This window comes from Stigmatopora argus, chromosome 8, assembly GCF_051989625.1.
Source record: "Stigmatopora argus isolate UIUO_Sarg chromosome 8, RoL_Sarg_1.0, whole genome shotgun sequence".
NCBI lineage: Eukaryota > Metazoa > Chordata > Actinopteri > Syngnathiformes > Syngnathidae > Stigmatopora > Stigmatopora argus.
In genome coordinates, this window is record NC_135394.1 from 15990012 (window position 1) to 16011702 (window position 21691).

At 37.3% G+C, this 21691-nt stretch overlaps 2 protein-coding genes across 5 annotated transcripts in view; both read left to right on the forward strand.

Annotated features, from left to right (window-relative positions):
• The window catches only part of rorca (RAR-related orphan receptor C a), a 41811-nt gene extending 34219 nt beyond the window's left edge, over positions 1-7592 (forward strand). For both annotated transcript variants that reach the window (XM_077606676.1, XM_077606675.1), the window contains 4 exons: positions 1372-1479; positions 1580-1690; positions 2944-3056; positions 3877-7592. In XM_077606676.1, the coding sequence (XP_077462802.1) occupies positions 1372-1479; positions 1580-1690; positions 2944-3056; positions 3877-4038 (494 nt within the window). In that variant the 3' untranslated portion in view covers positions 4039-7592. The remainder of the gene's footprint in view (positions 1-1371; positions 1480-1579; positions 1691-2943; positions 3057-3876) is intronic.
• A 472-nt stretch (positions 7593-8064) lies between these two features.
• On the forward strand, positions 8065-20689 carry sh3gl1b (SH3-domain GRB2-like 1b). Of its 3 annotated transcripts, XM_077606684.1 has the most exons (10): positions 8065-8645; positions 13466-13534; positions 14483-14555; positions 15118-15261; positions 15340-15473; positions 15550-15708; positions 15791-15894; positions 16746-16837; positions 17018-17095; positions 20030-20689. In XM_077606684.1, exons 1-10 carry the CDS (start codon positions 8601-8603, stop codon positions 20224-20226), a joined length of 1095 nt encoding a protein of 364 aa, XP_077462810.1. In that variant the 5' UTR covers positions 8065-8600; the 3' UTR covers positions 20227-20689. The 3 variants fall into 3 exon arrangements, with proteins under 3 accessions (XP_077462810.1, XP_077462808.1, XP_077462809.1); XM_077606682.1 differs by lacking the exon at positions 17018-17095 and having other exon boundaries at positions 8073-8645; positions 16746-16879; XM_077606683.1 differs by lacking the exon at positions 17018-17095 and having other exon boundaries at positions 8097-8645; positions 16746-16879; positions 20033-20689.
• Positions 20690-21691: the final 1002 nt, after the last annotated feature.

Here is a 21691-nt window from a genome sequence, read left to right on the forward strand (position 1 = left end):
GCGGCGAGAACGTGTCATTTGGAATTTTTGAGCCGTGTTTTATTTCCACGACTCGAACCCTATCGAGAGTATCGGTGGTTTTAAAAAGAATGTTGTTGGTGACAACACCCAGTGCAGGTTATTATTGCCAAACCAGATTGATTAGTTGCCATTCAAAGTCAGACCTGACCTTAGTTACACTATTTTCATTTCCACAACAAAGCGCGTTACTGTAACTAGCCCGCATACGCTAAGCCCCGCCCCTTTAAATGAAACATTACGGCCACACGTAAATACTCTTGAGATCCAGGAAGCTTTTTTATTTTTATCGGTTTTAATTCTTACAAAGGCATGTATGTAGTTCTTATCTATTTATTATCAATTTTTTCACCAATGGGACAGATTAGTGAGTTTTATGATTGTTATGGTGGACTTAAATCATATTTTTTGAGGCATTTTTTAGGCATTTTCCTGCGCAATTACTGTAAGAATTGAATTTTGTTCTGTAGAATCGTACAATCAAATCAAAAGCCTTTATTGTCATCATGCACATTAGGATTCTTCAGTAGATCCAAGATGGCGGCGCACACGGGCCTTTTCTTGATCAGTTTCTGACATAATTGAAATTTGTTCTGTAGAATCGTAAAATCAAAAGCCTTTTTTGTCATCATACACATTAGGATTCTTCAGTAGATCCAAGATGGCGGCGCGCACGGGTGCAGTGGCTCTTTTCTCTCCAGTTTCTTTTTCTCAATCTTATCGTTATTTACTAAAATTGTTTTGAGGAAGTTTTGAATTACAGGTGTCCAAGTTGCGGCCCCCGGGTTGTCGACGGTTTTATGTGGTTTACAATTTCTGCAAATATTGCAGACTTTAGAAAAATGATGATATTTGTTTTCCTTTGCATTTAAAAAAAGAGGCAAAATACAGTCAATTATTTGAAACTGAATAATATTTTTTTTAGGAAATACTCATTGAAAAGAAAAATCCGAACATAAAATGAAAATATTTCCTTTCCCAAATCAAATTGGATTTACCATCCTTCCTAAGTTGATAAATGTAAATACATTTAAGACAAAAACAAGAAAATAATATGCTTAAAATAGATTTTTAGCTCCAAAAGACGAATTTGACAATTGCAACACACATATGCAATGAATATACTCCCACCTCAAAAACATTCACTTGAAAAATGTAAATATATCTAAGCCAAAATGACAAGAAAACAGAAAAATACTAGTTAAAATGCTTCAAAAGACACCATTTCCCAATCGCAACACATACTTAATGAATATACTCCCACCTCAAAAGCATTCACTTCCCCTCCAACCTCCCCGAATTGACTGTGACTTAAAAATAACGTTTTATTTTTATTTTGTGTCCTAACCACAGGTTGCATGGACGTCCTCTTGATCCGAATGTGTCGAGCCTACAACCCCATCAACAACACCTTCCTATTTGACGGAAGATTCGCCCCTGCTCACTTTTTCAAAGCACTCGGTAAGTTCTTCTTCTTCCTCATTTTCCGCGCTACTTCTCTCCAACTTTACATCCATAAACGAGCAATGAAGAAGCCCCCTAACTCCTCCCCTTCCTTCAGGCTGCGACGACCTGGTGACGGCCGTCTTCGACTTAGCCAAGAACTTCAGTCGTATCCAAATGTCCGACGAGGAGATGGCGCTTTTTACCGCCGCCGTGCTGCTCTCACCAGGTGAGGATTCAAATAATTACCCTCTAGGGTTGTCGAATGTTAAAATTGACTACCGTCTTGGTCCGAATATAAGACGATCTTTTTTTTTGCATTAAAATAAGACAAAAAAATGCTAGTTGTCTTAAAATCGGGGTCTAGACATTTTACCCATTCACAACACTAGATGGCGCCAGATACCTTTAAAAATAATTACCCTCCAGGGGTGTCGAATCTTGAAATCGACTACCGTCTTGGTCCGAATATAAGACGATCTTTATTTGGCATTAAAATAAGACTAAAAAAATGCTAGTTGTCTTAAAATCGAGGTCTAGACATTGTACCCATTCACAACACTAGATGGCGCCAGATACCTTTAAAAATAATTACCCTCCAGGGGTGTCAAATCTTGAAATCGACTACCGTCTTGGTCCGAATATAAGACGATCTTTTTTTGGGCATTAAAATAAGACTTAAAAAAATGCTGGTCGTCTTAAAATCGGGGTCTAGACATTTTACCCATTCACAACAATAGATGGCGCCAGATACCTTTAAAATTATGCTAAAGATTGATGGTGAATTGAATGCTTTTATTGTTATTATACAAGTACAGTCATACCTCTACTTATGAATGCCTCTAGGTACTAAATTTTCAGTTTACAATTTTTTTTATATGTAAATGAGTGACTCGAGATACGAAAAATATTTTCCAGAATCCCCTAAAAAGTAAATGTGTGTTTCCTTACATCGTTCATACAAAATTGGGAAACTTTGACCTATTTTAAAGGGTTTAATTGGTACTTGTGTGAGGACCGTGGAACCAAATAGAGAATTTACATATAAAGTACACTTCTACTTACGAACTTTTCAAGTGACGAAAAAAGTTCTGGAACCAATTCATTTCGTTAGTAGAGGTACCACTGTATAATTATGTTTAAAGCTTCACCCTAAAATACACACATAAATAATAAAAAAAAAGTAATAATTAAGTAGTCGACTTAATAAGTAGTTAACATAGAAAAGTAGTCAACATGAATAAGTGGCCAGATAAGTTGTCAGGTACAAAAAAGTGACTCAAGTGTTTTAGTGCAATTACAAGATAAGAAATTAGTCTACATTAGACTAGAAAAAGGGAACATGACGACATACTTTTTCATCAATACGTACTGAGAAAAGCGCTCAATGAGGGATCGACACACGCAAACTGAATTGACGATGCCCTCCCGCATCAGGCAATTGTGTAGACTATTGATTTGTTTTTGTTCTTTTCCCGTTAGACCGACCCTGGCTCACGGATGTACAACAAATCCAGAAACTTCAGGAGAAGGTTTACGTTGCCCTTCAGCGCTGCTTACAAAAAGGCGGGGCGTCGGAGGAAAAACTTGCAAAGGTAAGGCAGCCAATATCACCTGTCATTTAGGACTATTTAATTAAATGTGTTTTTTTATGATGAAATTCCTTTCTAATGACCTTATTTACTTATAAGTACGCCCCCACTTATAAGCCGCACCGTTAAAATGGCCTTAAAATTGTTTAATTTGACAATTTCTCTCGTATAAGCCGCCCCCTAATTCACAATTTTTACCTCCATATTCATGGTTTTAATACGGAGTACAACTCTGTTACTTTGAAGGGAAAATCTTAAGAAAAATTATCAAAGTATTTCTGAGATAGCACATTATTAGGGTCGATATCATAAGGAATTAATTCATCCAGTAATGCTTGTTTTCTTACTGCAAAACAGAAAATAACCAAAAAATAGTAAATGTTACTTTGCCACTATCTACTACCTACTGGTGAAAAGGATTATAGCAAGTCTTTTGCGCATTTAAGTCATCATTTTTTTTGTTACAAATACGGCTTATATGCGAGAAAATACGGTAGTCATCCTTTTTCACCAGTCTTAGCCCCGCCCACTAAGGATGTCTCACCCAGAATGTCCATTTTTTTTCCAGTCTGCTAGCTTTCTATTCTCCTATCCACCTGTCAACATGTGCTAGCTAGCGCAAAGCTAGGAATCTAGAAATGAGCTTCAATTCTGGTTGTGACATCACAACCAGAATTTCTGAAGAAAAAGTGGCCATTCCCCTTGCGTCGTTTTGGTTGGAATAACGATGAAATGTTGTTGAAATGACGGTGAAGTGGTTAATTTGTCCTTGAATGGGGCAATAGCAGAATATTTTTAATGTACTTCTCATCCTCACCTGTAGATGGTGTCCAAGCTCCCCATCATGAAGTCTATTTCCAAACTCCACATCGACAAACTGGAGTTCTTCCGTCTCGTCCACCCCGAGACGGCGTACGCTTTCCCGCCGCTGTACCGCGAGGTTTTTGGCAGTGAAATCACTTTTCCAGACTCCACAGAAGGCTAAGAGGCTTTAATTTAAATATATATATATATATATATAAATATATTTAACGGTGATTGTGTGAGGCCAGGAAGAGAGAGTTATAAACGCGACGACAAAATTGAGGCAAAAGGCAAAGCCGCCGCCCAATGACAATCTCGCACGCTACACTTTTCACAACACACTCCTCTCGCTCTGGAACTCCCGACCGACCCGCGCCGTAACGCGCCCGAGGGTGGCTCGGCGCCCCCTTTTGGAGGGAGGACAGATTAGAGAGTGGCCTCGACGATTTGTATTGTCCAAATGATTTTTCTACCAGTTAAAAAAAAAGATGTTTCTACTACAATTCTCCCCAGTTGAATGTAAGCTAGCAACCCGCCCCGGTTCCGCGTCCCTTAAAGCGCTTAAGCACCCCCTCAAGGCCTGATTCCGAATGTAAATATTGTAAATTTCATAACTGTAAGCAAATCCTCACTTACCTCGCAGCTTTATTTTCGTCCGTTTTGGTAGCGATCAACCACTTTTTGCGGGTTTTTGGGGCGTTTGGACAAAGCGTTTAAAGGGACCACGATCAAACTCACTATTCTTTTCCCTTTCGTGCTGATATTTATTGTTTTGTTTTGTTTTTTAATTACTAGTAACCCCCCAAGAAACAGGCTTTTTTTAAGCCATCAGTACCTCAGCCCCATACGCCCTTTACCCCTTCGTATAAGCCACTTAGAGAAGAGTCAGAAAGAATGGAAACCTATTTTTCAGAGTTTCTATTTTATATTCAAATGCCCGACAGCGAAAATTATTAGCATAGCAGCACTTGCCTTTACGGGCTACTATTGTGTTGGAGGGAGAGTGGACAGATGGCACGCCGGTTTATTTAAGCTTCTTAGTCGTCGCTTAGCGGGGATTTATTATACGCGCCAACTCTCACTCGCTTTAAAGTCGAACACGATTGGTTTGACTTTCATTGTTCGACTTTGGAGGTTCCGAAAAAAAGGGTTGTTTCAGAATTGTGGGACATTTTAGGTTGTTAACTGTCAGATTTGGAATCGACTAGTTGCAACATGTGAAAACAGGCAATTTGTGAGTAAATGTACTTGTAAAAAAAAGAATTGTCTTTAAAAAAAGGCCCTAAAATGCAATTTTTTTCAAATTGAATCTCAAATAACAGTAAAAATCTAATTTAGATATAGAAAAAATAATAAATGGGGTGGGAGGGTAAGTTTTGTTTCATTTCATTTTGTAACTGTGGGCGAAATTAGTTTTTTTTATTAAAAATATTTCAAATATCAATTATTATTTACGAAATGTAACTCCTATGTTAGAATGACCTTTTTTAGCATGGGGAAAAAACAGCACAAGATATACTGAATTTGACAACTTTATTACAGTTTTGAAAACAAATAACAAGGGTAAATGTATGTTGTTGTTTCGCACAAAGCAGTAACTGTTGGCTAAACATCTCACTTCTACCCTTAAGCTAAAGCTAACATTAGTACTGCTATGCAAACTAGCATAACAGTTAGCAAAACATTTAGCTTCTACTCCTGAGCAAAAGCTAACATTAGTACTGATATGCAAGCTAGCAAAACAGTTAGCTAAACATTTAGCTTCTACTGCTGAGCTAAAGCTAACATTAGTACTGATATGAAAGCTAGCAAAACAGTTAGCTAAACATTTAGCTTCTACTCCTGAGCAAAAGCTAACATTATTACTGATATGCAAACTAGCATAACAGCTAGCTAAACATTTAATTCTACTCCTGAGCAAAAGCTAACATTAGTACTGATATGCAAACTAGACTTTACAGTTAGCTAAACATTTAGCTTCTACTCCTGAGCAAAAGCTAACATTATTACTGATATGCAAACTAGCATAACAGTTAGCTAAACATTTAGCTTCTACTCCTGAGAAAAAGCTAACATTACTACTGATATGCAAACTAGCATAACAGTTAGCCAAACATTTAGCTTCTACTCCTGAGAAAAAGCTAACATTACTACTGATATGCAAACTAGCATAACAGTTAGCCAAACATTTAGCTTCTACTCCTGAGCAAAAGCTAACATTTGCGGTTAAAGCTAGAAAATAGCTCTCTTCTACTCCTAATAAAATGCTAACTTCAGTACACTAGTGGTCAAAGCGAGCTAAATAGCTAGCTTCTACTCCTAAGAAAATGCTAACTTCAGTGCACATTTGCAAATGTAAGTCTTGCGGTTAAAGCTAGCGAGCTAGCTTCTACTGAGCAATAACTAACATTAGTATGGTTTTGCAACCAGATTATGCAAATATTCTAAATAAACAAGACAAATGTCAAAATGTCCGACAGTTTTGGAACGACCCAGAATACGTCCGGAACCACTTGTCCTCCTTAGAACCTTTACTACCTCACCCTCCTTTCAAATATTCATATTAATGCAAAATTAAGGATTTGGGGGTGAAATTTCAATAATGAATTGACGACGATTGCTGTCCAAATCCATTCGAAATGGCAGAAATCGAATATTTGTTCACCCGGTATTTAAAACGGTACAATTAGCTTTATAACTTTTGCTTCATTTGTGAAATTTCACCCCACAAACTTTGCCTTTTTTGGAAGTCGCCATTTTGTTAAAAAAAAAAAGGCCCACACAACATAAAAACCTTGCTTTTATTGCAGACAATCATACATCAGGTGTTTAAAAAAAAAAAAAAAAAATACTCGGCACTGCTGGGACAGTGTTGTTGTCTCAAGTAGCGTTTAAAAAGAATTAAAAATAAATAAAAAAATACATAAAAAATGAATGCCGACCGGGATTGTGCAATCGGGCCTTTGTTGCCACGCATTTTAAGTAGCATGGATTTTTTTTTTGTAGTTTTAAAAGCTCTATTAATTCTCACCCGGCAAAAATTGACAGACAAAACCTTGTCGGCTGGATTGTAACGAGGTGCAATACTTTGTGGTAGAATGTTTAATCACGCTGATTTTTATCTTCTTTTTTTTTAATGGTTGCAATTCATCAAGTTCCTCAGGGCTCTCTGTCCTTTCCACGTTGTCTACGAGGCATCACTGTGGATGACCTTTGAACCGTGGTCACTGTGTACAGTACATGTTCTTGTGAAAGATTATCAAAAAGTATCAAAGATTTGAACCCTTTTATTGTTAGCCAGAGACGGCGAGTCGTAGATAAAATAGGATATTACAAAGCGAGAAAAAAAAAGCCTAGAAAATATGAATTATAATCTCTGATCCTTGTCTTGGTTTTGATGTGATCTTCAAATTTGTCCTAATATGTACAATGATATTTTCAGTTTAGTGTCCTCGTCGTCTTGCGGGGGGAGATGTAATTCTATTTTTTTTTTAAAGAGGATTTTTAAAAGTCTCTGTGCAACGTTCATTTTTGTCATTATCCTTCTGTTTATGATATGTTCGATTTGAAGATTATTATTGATCTTGAATCATAATAGATTTAAATGAGAAGTAATTTATGTCATGTCATGGATAAAAAAGAACCAGAGATGTTATTAACACGAAAAGTGTTTTTGCACAATGGTGGTATACTTTGTGGGTTTAAGAATGTAATAAAAAATCTTTTTACAATTAACTCTTGAAAAGCAAATGTTTACAAAACCGGTTCCATTTGAAGTCTTACCATATTCCGCCACCAGTTAGCGCCTATCTCAAATGGCATTCTTACTTTTTGGTATAACGCAGGCTTCCTCTGGTGGCCAAATTAACTTAAAAGCGGAAGACCGTTACTCGAAGTATTCAAATTGCGAATTTCTTAAACCTTTGAGAATAGAAAAGTGGAAAAAAATATGTTCTGATTATTTTAAGTATGCGACTCCTGTTCTGCATCTAAGGCGTTTATGAAAAACTAAACTTTTTAAAAATGTATTCAATTTTAATTGTATTTAAATGTTAACACTCCATTGACATTAAGGATCTCCGTTTACAAATAACCCCGACACAAAATGGCCACTATGCAATATGCTTGTCCTATCAATCTGCAGCGCGTATCAGACATCTAGTTATATATATATGATCTCTATAGAAAAAAGCCCTGTCATACCTTCAGCAACGCCAATACTCGGTAATATTGACCATCTAAGCGCGCCTTTTCTTCGAAACTAAATTATAACACTTTTTTCTGACTTTCAACTTTAATATTTTACGTTTTTCGTTTCGTAAAAGCCATGAAAACATCTGGCCTGGTGACCTGCCCTGTACTTCCACACACAACCATCCAGGGAGCGCCATCAGCGAATGAAAGAATGCCTCCGTAATGTGGCTGGCACCGAATCGTCTCATTCCTCCACAGAATTGTTTGCTTGAATACGTGGAAAGAAGCCACCGCTCAGCCCAGGCTTTTCTCACTTTAGCCGTCACTAAATTAACCTTGCGTGACAGCCTCGGGCGTGTATGTCCGGTGACAAGTGGGACGACTCCCCCGCGGACGTGGACGTGGTCAGTCGGCGTGTCCCGACCCAATTGACGGACGGCTGAGCAGTCCTATGATACCTCGGACACATTTTCCCCCAACGCCGCGCGACCGACTCGGGACACTTTCACGCCACCAACTCGCTGAGAAGTTCTTGAAGACACCTTCAACATGTCCGTGGCCGGCTTGAAGAAGCAGTTTTACAAAGCTAGCCAGGTTTGTTCAACTTTTTCCCCCCCTAACCCAACACCCATGCACTTCGACTCCTTTAGCTAGCTTGGTGTAGCATTGAAGCTAACGCTATTTAGTTTGTGCTAACACCAATTTTGTTAAAGCTTCGCTTTTTTCCTACTTGTGTGATTAGCCCTAGAAGCTAGCATTTTATGTTTTTTATTTGTTTTTTAGTGTTGTTTACGAGTGTTTTTTTGTACGTGCGCCTCCACGCAAACTAATTAAAGTGGAGGTAAATCTTCCTGCCTGAAATGGTTAGTCATAAATGCCTCGGAAAATACCGTTTTTATTATTTTTTATTTTTTTAAGTTAACTTTGGATAGCTTGTGAAAATGTCTGCCTTCTAAAAGACCCGCTGACCCACTTTTTAACTCCAGCTGTGTTGTGTTAGTCTCTTTTTGTTGTTGTTGTTTTTTTATTCAGGCAATCAATTGTGGACCCCCACTGACGTCCTTCAGCAAACAATTGATGAGTTTAAGAGCTGTTTGTTTCTTTTTAAACGCGTGTCTTCTACTACAACTCATTCTGGGCGGGGATGCCGAAAAAGAATGTCTTTTTCCTCACCACCCCTGCTGATCTAAGCAGGAAAGACATTTGGTTTTGAGCCTCTGGCTTCCTGTGAGGAACATGCACAGATTCCCGACAGTTAGAATGTTTGGCAATGGCAGAGAAGCCCGTGTGTAAACAGCAGAGGATAGATGGTAAACAAAGTAGGGCTGAAATAATTAGTTGACTAACCTTAAATGGTTTGAACCAGGAGTCTCACTGTAGGTTAGTTTTAGAATGATTTAATCGGATAAGAATTTATATGGGATGAAAGGTCAGTGCAAATAGTTGCATGGCACTCAAATAACTCATTGGTTGCCATTAAGTCATGTCATTCATTAACCTCCCCCCACTCAAAATGGATTGGACATCTAGTGCCGTCAATGGAACTTAAGAATTCACGGCCAGTCTTCCCAGTTTAAATGAATTGCCCATCTGTCATTGGCATGCAATGAGCTAAATACTACGGGAAAAAAATGCCCTTTTTGGTGTATTTGTTTTTATTCATTTTAATTAATGTAGCTTTTATTTACAATTTATTAATTTATGAATGTAGTTATGATATAAAAAAAATCAATAATAACATTTTATTAACTTATGTTAATGACCACTGTGTTAAAAGGGTTAAACCACCATTAACCCTTTATAGGGCTGTAAATTTACTCATTGGCTGCCATTGACAGTTCTAAACATCCAATCCAATTGGACTGACAGAGGGTGACCGTGCTCATTTAACTCTAAAGACATAAAATATTTCATTTTTAACGTGTACATACACTTAGAATTAGGTTCAAAAAAAAAGAAAAAGAAAAAGAAATACTCTGAATATTGAAAAAATCTCATATTTAAGCCATTTGCTGCCATTGACAATGATAGACATGCAATTCATTAAAACTGGGAAGACTGGCTGCGAATGCTCGTTTCAGTGAGTATATTATAATCTAATGTATTAATATCCATTTTTTATAGCGTTTTGAACATTAATGATGCTGAGAAATAAATTAAACAAAACCACTGTCCTTAAATAATATGTATACACCTGGTGTGGCAGTAAATGAGTCGAAAGATATTGTTCAGTATTCAAAGTGGCGGCCCGCGGGCCAAATTTGGTCCCACCGCCTCATTTTGTGCGGCCCGAGAAAGTAAACGATTCATGCCGACTTTCAGTTTTATGATCAAATTAAAATAAGATAAAGTAAACGATTCCTGCCGACTTTCAGTTTTATGATCAAATTAAAATAAGAGAAAGTAAACGATTCATGCCGACTTTCAGTTTTATGATTAAATTAAAATAAGAGAAAGTAAACGATTCATGACGACTTTCAGTTTTATGATCAAATTCAATTAAAGATTATAGACATATAGCGAATATTTCCCATGTTTCCCATTTTTAAATCAATAATTGCAATTTCAATGTCCAAAAATGATCGATCCGCACCATCGGAAAATCTGTCAATTCATGAATCGATGAATTTTGGCAGCCTAATTGGCCCTGCGGAAAGAATCGAAACTACAACATAGCCCTTGACAAAATAAATGAGTTTGACACCCCTGGATTAGATAAAATAATTGCTTAAGCAATAGATGTATCATAATACCTGTTTTTTTTTTCTTTAAAGCTACCCCCTCTTTTCCCTCTCAATAACAGCTGACAGCTCAGATTTTCTTCACTAGGGGGCCAACGGGAAGTGGGACTGGATATCAGTGCCCAACAGTGCGCACATCCTTGTTTTTATATCATGGTCGACTCCTAACACAAAACTAAAAGGGCAAACAAACAAAAATCACACCCTGTTGACGGGTAAGTGTTGCTCGAGGGTAAAAATGTTCTTCAAAGCACTTTTTATAACCAATTGGCTCTAGATCAGGGGTAGGGAACCTATGGCTCGGGAGCCACATGTGGCTCTTTTGATGGGTGCATCTGGCTCTTTGCTAACCTGTGAGCTAAAATATGGAAATCGCTGGTGACAGAACTGAGATATTACATCTAGAACTGCTTTAATCTTCATTTTTTTTGCAGTAGACTCTTTTGGAATGCATCCTCTCATTGATTTGTAACAGCATAAGAATCTTTTAATAAATATTCAATTTTTTCCACTTTAAAAGTGGTGAAATTACAAAAAAAAATTGAAAAGGCACTCGTTTACATGTATGTATTTTGACTTTTAAATTCGTAGTATGGCTCACAAGGTATAACATTGGAAAATATGAATTATTTGTGGCTCTCTTCGTCAAAAAGGTTCCCGACCCCTGCTCTAGATCATCAGGTTTGTCTATACTTTTCAAAATTGGAGATTTTTGCATGGCTAAGAGTATTAAACTTTTAATACGGATACTGGATTTGATTGCTAAAATAGCGATACTTTTTAGGGGTAAAATTGAAATGGCACTTTTTGCAGATATTTTGGCTTTTTGTTGGCTGCTTTTGATAGGACTCACAATCCGATTTATTTTGACTTTGATGGCGTTTCGACCTTAGCCTTGACGCAAATATGCACAACACACTTGTTTTTCCAAACAGTTCAAGTCTTGCTGACATATTTTAGGTTCAGCCCTCCCCCCTTCATTTTCTATTTTTTTTTGGTCTTGTTAATTACTCACTGGTTTTAGTTATGGAACGCTAAAGCAAGAGATAAAGTTATTGTCGATCATAGCATGACGTAAAGGTCAAAACTTATGTGTTTTATTGTGCTCGTAAAGTGGGTCAAGTAGTTATTCTTCAACCTGAGGCAGTAAATCATCACTGTTATCTGTGTTGGTGTTTCAGGAACTTGGAACAGAACTTACACTCATCCCTCATTCGTGGCCTTTGTGGTATTAAGTAGCCAAAATTACAATATTACATTTTATATAATGAGTTTGATGTCTTTAATAAGGAACAGCAAATATGTAAGATTGTAGCCGAGAGCTAATTTCCATCTTTAGTCCCAATTATGTAGGTTGAAGGTAAACGATGACACACATTAGCACACGTAGCACAGTTTTAGACAGCGTTGTGATCGCAATTTTGTTGGTCTAACACCTAGGCTTTAATATGATTGGCCAAGAGGTTCAGAGACGGGAATTCATGTATGTTTATTGGTTTTGAGTTCCAGGTATGAAGGTGCTTTGGCTAATTTAGCACTCTTTTTGAAGGGAACTACACAGTCACCTCTAGAGCCAGCCCTTGTTGATGTATTGATATTTTTTGTACAAAATCATGCAGTAGAGGAGGAGATTTTTGTTGCCGATAAAGTTCGCCAAAATGAAGCTGAGTTGCGGAAAGTCTTTGCGATTATCGCGGCCAGGTTTGGTCTAAATTATCCGCGAAATTTGAGGGATGACTGTCCACTCAAAGTTGATGTATTTAATTTCCACGCAGCTGACAGTGCGTCCTCGGAAGCTTGCTTGGAATGGGAAAAGTCTGGGTTGCTGCTAAATTAAGGCACGGCTCCGCGTTGCTGTAAGCGGGTCACGCCACACGAAGCGTTTCATTTGACGAGCATGTACTTGTGGGTCGGGATTGTCTTTTGCCTGGTGGTGCCACGGACATTTTAGTGTTTTACTTTATTAAATACTTTTCTGTGGTCTGCGCAAATATTTTCAAGATAAATAAAAATGTCTGTAACACTTGATTTTTCATCTTAGCATATTAATTACGTTTTTGTTATTATTATTTTTTAAATAAATGAATAAAAAAACATTTTTAACAAATTAGAGTAATTTTACAAACATCACATAATTATTACTTGGATTAAAAAAGGCAAATAGGTAATTAAAAAGAAGAAAACAAACCTAAAATGAATAAACTTTAACGTTAAATAAACACAATATCTCAAATAAAATATGAAAGATTGGTAACGTCATTAAAAGATGAAAAGTAAAACATATATAACATTCATTAACATCTTTAGTTTATATATTTTAATTAAAAAATACAAAATTAAGAGTACTTGCTGTTTAAGGCTCAAAAAAGAGGACTTTTTAGGTCAACAATTTTAATTCATCAATTATCAAATGTTAAAGATTCGTTCAATAATCATTTAGTTTGTTGGCAGATACAATGACTCCCCGAAAAATAGCCGTGACTATGATATGGCCCGTGACAAAGATGAATTTGACACCGCTACATTCAAGCAAATGGCGGCGTTTTGTTGTCAAGGAGGCCGGCCTGTGGATGTCTATGAAAACCTTATGTGGCTCATTTAATGACCTCACTCACCCTTTTGTACTTTTTCATCCTCCCCCCCACCACTCTTTGTCTTCCCCTCTGCCGCTAGATGGTGAGCGAGAAAGTCGGAGGTGCCGAGGGAACCAAGCTGGACGATGACTTTAGAGATCTTGAGCGGGTGAGACGATCACCAGTTGGAAGATGACCGGTCACGGTTGTTGATAGGAATTCACTTAACAGGATTTTAATGTAGGAGTCTCATATTCAAGAGCAAATAAAGCGTCTACAGTATTTTCTCGCATATAAGCTGTATTTGTAATTTAAAATGATGACTGAATCAAGGGTACGGCTTATATGCGCACAAATTAGACCAAGACGAAACGCCATTATGCAAAACAATGCGGTTATTTATTTCAACATAGAGAAAAGATAAACAGATCAAATGCTAAACAAAATTTATTTAGACGTCTATGAGTGAAATTCAAGAAAAAAATGACTTATCTTGCATAAAAAGTGAAAAAAACGCACTCACTTGTGCCTGCCATTGCTCGCTCGGGGTGCCGCATTCTAACCTAGGGATGACAAACTAGACTAAACTAGTTACAGACGCACATCCTGGTTGTACTGCTCACATGACTTCCTTTTTGAATTTGTTAACGATCCACCAGACGATCCTTTCGATTTATACAATATCCCAGATTTGAATTTTGATTTTTCTTAAGATTTTCCCTTAAAAAGCAACACATTTGTATTCCCTATTAAAACCATGAATATGCAGGTGAAAATTGTAAAGATTGGATGAACTCGAAATTTGAAGTCCACAAAACCCAGTTGAATTTTCGAGTTTTGATGGAAAACTAAAAAAAGAAAAATAACTACGTACTCCTGTAAATGCCACATTAAAGTAAACTTTAAGACTTGAAGTGAATAGATAACTGAGCAGGTGCCAGTTAGGCATCATGCTAAATTCAAACCAGGCTAAAAAAAAAGTAAATATATAGTGTCAAAATGTCCAATCCATAATACGTTTCTAAATTGGTGCTGCTTGCCCTAATCCCAGTTATATTTATACTATCCCATGATGTATCCAGTTTAATTTGGGTAATCTTGCTGTGTCTCCCTGTAGAAAGTGGATGTGACCAGTAAAGCAGTAGCTGAGGTCATCTCCAAAACATCGGAATATCTCCAGCCCAACCCTGGTGAGATCGGATCGGGGGAGAAATGACTTCTCATTTTCCGTATTTTTTCCGATTATAAATCGCAGTTTTTTTTTTCTCCATAGTTTGGCTAGGGATGCGACTTATGTATGATTTTTTTTTTTTACCTCCTGAGTTGGGGGAGTTGTTTAAAAGTAACACAGAGGATGAAGATTTCATTGGATTTAGTAATTTGGAGTTAAACTGATATTTTGCTAAACTTGTTAGCATGTTCTTTATGCTAGCGTTATCTGAATAACTCTTAATATGTTATGTCGTTATTGACATTACCAGGCATGTCAGTCATGTAACGTTAGCATACCGTACACTTATTCAGCCTGTTGTTCTCTATTTTATTTTTATTTTAAATTGCCTCTCATGCATGTTTTTGGTGGTTTTTTTTCCTTCAAAATAAATTTCCCCCAAAGATGCGACTTATAGTCCAGTGCGACTTATGTTTTTTTTTCTTAATTATGCATTTTTGTCTTACAGTCCAGAAAATACGGTACCTTCCAAATGAGGAATATTTCCAAAATAAACACTCAACTCTTTTCTCCTCCCACAGCGTCGAGGGCCAAACTATCCATGTTGAACACCATGTCCAAAATCCGTGGTCAGGTGAAGAACCCCGGTTACCCCCAGGCCGAGGGGCTCCTGGGAGAATGCATGACCAAGTATGGAAGAGAACTTGGAGAGGAGACTAACTTTGGTGAGATGGAATTAGAAGAATGGCATATTTTTAAATGAAGTTTGCTTTAAAAAACAAAAAAAACGGTCCAATCTTCAGGAGCGGCGCTGGTGGAAGTGGGAGAAGCCATGAGAAGAATGGCCGAAGTCAAAGATTCGCTGGACATCGACGTCAAACAGAACTTCATCGACCCGTTGCAAAACCTCTGCGACAAGGACCTCCGAGAGATTCAGGTTTTTTTTTTCACGCCACGTCACGGCTCTTATTTCTTTGGACCACGTTATGGAAGTGGAAGTTCTCGTTTCGCAGCACCACCTCAAGAAACTGGAAGGTCGCCGCCTGGATTACGACTACAAAAAAAAGCGCCAGGGCAAGATTCCGGACGAGGACATCCGACAGGCGCTGGAGAAGTTCCACGAGTCGAAGGATGTGGCCGAGACGAGCATGTACAACTTGCTGGAGACTGACGTGAGGACGTCGAGTTCGGGGATTTTAGCGCCACGTCGGATCGGGGGTCCGCTAAAGGTTTTTGTTTTGCGTTGGCGAGAAGATCGAGCAGGTGAGCCAGCTCTCGTCTCTGGTGGAGTCACAGCTGCAGTACCATCGGCAGGCCGTTCAAGTCCTGGAAGAGCTTTCTGACAAGCTCGGAGAAAGGTGCGTGTCCACGTTTACCACGGTGGAGTTTCAGAACTATTTTTTTGTATTAAAAATACTTATGGCGCTTATGTCATACAGTGTTAGATGTAGTCACGTAAAAAGAACAACATATTGTGTAGTCCCAATTTAATTTTGAGGACTACAGAATGCTAAGAATATTTTATATGATTTTTTTTCTTTGCCTTTTCATAAAAATATTTTTAAACGAATAAATAAACATAAGAAAAGTGAATATTTTTGGGGGTTGGGGGATTTGAGGTGTCAAAAATTTATTATAATCATAAATAATTTATTTGCTTTCTTTCCTCATTTAAAAATTATAGAATGTATCAATATAAATATATTTTTAAATCAAGTCTATTTAATTTTTATTTTCCCTTCATTATTTTTTTTATCAGGCAAAAATGAATTATAATCATAAATGAAATAATTGCTTTATTTTCCATTTATTTTTTTAAATTATAGAATTCACAATATAAATATATGTTATTAAAGCAAAACTCTATTCAATTTTTTGTTTCGCTTTATTTTTTTCTCAGTCAAAAGTTAAATATAATCATAAATAAAATTTAAAAATTGCTTTATTTCCCACTTATTATATTTTAAAATGTTAGAATTCACAATATAAATATATGTATTTAAATCCTAAAAAAAAAACCTATGTTAACATTAAATATATTTAAATAAAAATAAGACCAGGTAATTTTCCTTTTTTATCAAACTCTTTCACCCCTTATTTTTTATTACATTAAATGCAAAATATGAGATTTTTTTTTTTTTTTTAATTTCTAGGCTCCAAAAAGATGTTTTAACTCAAACCAAGTGACTCACTTTTCCCCCTTAAACAGAATGACTGAGGCGCAGTCCCGACCGAGACGCGAATACACGCCTAAACCCAAACCTTCCTTCGACTTCGGGGAAGACAACCACTCCAACGGGGGCTACTCCACTTCCATGGCCCCGCCCCCTTCTCGCAACTCAGGTAAGTCAAGAACAGTTTTTCGCTCCGCCTGGCGCGTCTGTGGGAAATCGATCCGAGGAAGCAGGTAACGGCGGGCGTGTTTCGATGAAAGCTCGCTTAACAAACATTCCAGCCTTTTTTCCAACATGATTGCACAAGACCTGCATGAGTCAGTGCTCCGCAGTACAAATATATCAACCGCATCGTGTTTACCCGCGCGCAACCACGCGCGTGCACGTCCTTTTTTTTTTGGCTGGCCATTGTCCGATTGACCTTGTTGTTCCTCTTTCCCGTGACATCACCAGAGCCGTCGATACGCTGGGCCAGATTGTCATTTCGGAAGCCAACATTGTGTGAGTCGGAATGGGCGGAGCTTGCGCCTCTTGTGTTGGGTTGCGTTTTTTTTCCCTCAAGTTTGTGAAATAAACTTATTCGTTGGGGAATTTCAACATATACAGACACCTCTTTTTTTCAATGCTAACGTTGCACGTGGGGAAATAAATCCACATTTTATTTATTTATTTATTTTAACTAACGTAAATGGCTGCAAATTCTATCAAGTGGTGTATATGTTGAAATATCTCCGGTCTTTGCTTTAGCACTTACTTTCTCTAAGAGTTTAATTTCAACAAAAGCGATCTTAGCGGTTTATTAACCTGCACGATTTGTGAGATTTGGATTTTTAAAAAAAAACGTTCATTAACAAAAATGTACCGTATTTTCTCGCATATACGCTGTATTTGTCACACAAAAAAATTATGACTGAATCGAGGGTACGGCTTATATGCGCATAAATTAGACTTGACATGCACAAAACTGCAAGGTGTCCAAGACGAAATGGCATAATGCAAGACAACGCGGCCGATACGGTCATTTATTTCAAAATAGAGAAAAGATAAACCTGATAAAAAGCTTAACAAAATTTATTTTGACGTCTATGAATGATATTTAAGGAAATAAATCTGTATCTTGGATATAACGTGAAAAGAAATCAATCCTTTTGATTCATATAGTATCTCAGAAATAGCACGTGCGATGATTTTTCTTAACATTTTCCCTTCAAAGTAACACATTTGTACTCTCTATTAAAACCATGAATATGGAGGGGAAAATTGTGAATCAGAGGGCGTCTTATATGAGGAAATCGTAAATTCAAAGATTTTAAGGGTGCGGTTTATACGCGGAGGCGGCTAATATGCGAGAAAATATGGTAATTTCTGATGTTCTCAGGCTTTCAGGCTGTATGCTATAACGTGCGGTTTTAGTAATAGGAGACTTCCAACTTATGTTTATTTTAACATCAGTCAGCTGAGTTCAGGTTTCATGACCCGTTTCCATTTACTGTACGCATACAAGCCGATAGAAATTTTCAACCCCCCCCCCCCAAAAAAAATGGTAAAACGACTGTCAACTACAACAGCCAGAAAGACACTGTGCACATAATTTGGTGGTTATATTTTGGGAGTGTTGAAACTTTACAAGCAAGGATGTTTACGTAACTCAGTGGGGAGGGGGTGAGGGAAATAGTGACATCTGGTGGTAGGAGTAAAAAACATTTGACAGCTAATACAGTAATCCCTCGATTATTGCGTCTTCACTTATCGCGTCATTCAATACTTAGTGATTTTTTTCCTGCTATTAATTATTTATTATATATATATGTATATGTATATATATATGTATATGTATATATGTATATGTGTATATATATGTATATATATGTATAGATGTGTATATATATGTATATATATATGTGTATATATATGTATATATATGTATATATATATATATATATATATATATATATATATATGTATATATATATGTATATATGTATATATATATATGTATATATATATGTATATATATATATGTATATATGTATATATATATATGTATATATATATGTATATATATATATGTATGTATATATATATATATATATATATATATATATATATATATATATATATATATATATATATATATATATATATAATTGCCTGAAATTTTTTGGGGACAAAATATGGCACAAAAGTTCCCCAATAGGCCTCAGTTGTGAAAGAATAACTCATTTGTTACCATTGGCAGCAACGGACAAAATTAATTTTATCTATGATGTCTTCTATTTAATCATCCTATTTATGGGCCATTGAGTGTAACAGGCGTCCAATCTGTTTGGACAAGGCTAGCGGTGAGCTCATTGTGCTCCGTCTGCCTAGGTGTTAGCATGCTATCGCCAATCGCGCTATTTTAAAAATACCTTTCGAGTCGTGTAATGCATTGTTGCAATTCGCGATCAAAACTCTTGGTGCTTCTCGAGCTGGGTGGTGACGCGACACAAAGAGACGATTGTTTGGGGACAATTGCTGAGTTGGTGCAGGGAGCTCCTGTGTGTGTGCTCTACTGATTCCAGATCAGATCCGTGACAACGGGAGGTGGCTCTGTGCAATCAAGTATATGTATACACTTAAGTACTTGAGTAAGGAATATAGTAGTACAGTCCAGACCAGGGGTCGGGAACCTTTTTGACGAAGAGAGCCACAAACAATTAATATTTTCTAATGTTATTCCTTGTGAGCCATACCACGAATTTAAAAGTCAAAATACATACATGTAAACGAGTGGCTTTTCAATTTTTTTTGTAATTTCACCACTTTTAAAGTGGAAAAATACTGAATATTTTTTTAAAGATTCTTATGCTGTTGCTAATCAATGAGAGGATGCATTCCAGAAGAGTCTACTGCAAAAAAATGAAGATTAAAGCAGTTCTAGATGTAATATCTCAGTTCTGTCACCAGCCATTTCCATATTTTAGCTCACAGGTTAGCGAAGAGCCAGATGCACCCATCAAAAGAGCCACATGTGGCTCCCGAGCCATAGGTTCCCTACCCCTGGTCCAGACCAATGAATTGGTTACGGAACTTTTTTCGTAACTTGAAAATTTCGTAAGTAGAAGTGTACTTTATATGTAAATTATCTCATTGGTTCCAGGGTCCTCGCACAACTACCAACTAAACCTTTTAAAATTGGTCAAAGTGTCCCAATTTTGTATAAAAGATGAAAATGTATGACGAGTGAAATTATAACTAGAAAGTGTTTGTAAATGGAGTCCAAATGTTTTGGTGAAAATGTTGAAAAAGTTCCAACTTTCTTCTGCCCCCCTGAAAGCAGCACCGGAGCAGCCCAGTTGCAAGGCGCTGTACGACTTTGAACCAGAGAACGAAGGCGAACTGGGCTTCCGCGAGGGCGACATCATCACGCTGACCAATCAAATCGACGAGAACTGGTACGAGGGGATGCTCAATAGCCAGTCGGGGTTTTTTCCACTCAACTACGTGGAGGTGCTGGTTCCGTTGCCCCACTAAGGTATTTGGCGTCCGTGGGACAGGGGCGGGCGGGTAGGGAGCCGGGTTAGCGGGTTCAAAGCTAGAAACTGGACAACGGACTCTTAAAAACCTCCATTTTAGATTTTTTTTCCCTTGACAAATTAAATTGCAAGGCTCAGGTTGTACCATGACTCACACTCCCCCGAATCTGAGCAGCTCAATACTGACATCTGCTGGCCATTCTGACAATTACCCCCCAAAAAAACATTTTTTTAAATAGCTAGCTGAGGTTTGAAACCACAGTATAGCGCCTCGAGACACATTTATTCCATTTGCGCCTTAAGGTTTACGTACTAGCAAGGTCTTAGTACTCGATATTACTTACTCCATTGACGGCAAGAGACGTCCAATCCATTTGGAATGGGAGGATTGGCAGAGATTTCTTCGTTTTGATTTAAAAATCAAGGAAACGCCATCAATTCAAAGTGCGAAGTAAACTGAAATTTAAATACGTTTTTCATTATTAGCCGTCTAATCCATTCGAAGTGGGAGGTTGCCACTCTCCCACTTCAAATGGATTGGACGGCTAATAGTGGAAAAACTCATTTAAAGAGTTTTAATGTCGTTTTTCAGAGACTCATAATCAGCATCTCTGAATGCAGCCAATTAGCTAAGTCAACTAAACTTCATTTTAAGTCAATATTTAATCTTTTGAACCAAAACGCTTATCAAATCCGCTCATTCAAGTTCAGTTTACTTTGAAATTCAAGTATAACCCACAAACTCGATTAATTATAATAATTATGTAAGTAAGGAATACCCAAATTTAGTCATTAAAAGAACTTGTTGTCTATGTAAAATTTTTAATTGGCAATACTAATAACAACAGTATGGTAGAATGATCTTCAAAAGTACTACATAAAATAATTAATTCCATAATAATATTTTTTCTCCATTTTTGTTTTCCTCCGAAACAATGTATGCGGGTGAAACCAACCAAATGAGCCAAATATTTTGTCAACGACATTTTAAATACAACCCAAACTAATGCTAACTCTAATGCTAAATGCTATACATTAGCTTAGCCTAAGGTTATTCAAGTACATGAACTTTAAACAAGATATTAAAAAACGGAAAGGGCTTAAAATAGCATTCGCTTAGCCTTAAATATGTTGTCGTTTTAATGTTTTTTATAAGCATCTCAAAGATGCTAATTGTGCAGGTTGTCCATTTTATTTCACGTCACGTCCCGCAACATTTTAAAGCCCGTTTAACCCCCGCAGTGCCTGAAAGGACGACGCTGCTGGCAGCGCTTCAGTCTTTCCGACTGTAATGTGAAAACTCGCGCTTCCTTCCGCGTAAATTCGACGTTGGGCTCGACGGTTCCATTTTTTTCGAGCTTCCAACGTGCGGGAAATCATTCGCGGATAACCCGAAAGTCCACCACTATTGTCGAGAGTTCACACCGCAGCTTAAGGGAGCAAATCAAGGGAAACCTTGATTT

What these genes read in the sequence shown, in the direction of transcription:
- sh3gl1b (XM_077606684.1), top strand. Translation starts at nt 8,601, where the DNA reads ATGTCCGTGGCCGGCTTGAAGAAGCAGTTTTACAAAGCTAGCCAG. An exon ending in AGTTTTACAAAGCTAGCCAG is followed by an intron (nt 8,646 to 13,465) that starts GTTTGTTCAACT and finishes CTCTGCCGCTAG; the next exon opens with ATGGTGAGCGAGAAAGTCGG. An exon ending in ACTTTAGAGATCTTGAGCGG is followed by an intron (nt 13,535 to 14,482) that starts GTGAGACGATCA and finishes GTCTCCCTGTAG; the next exon opens with AAAGTGGATGTGACCAGTAA.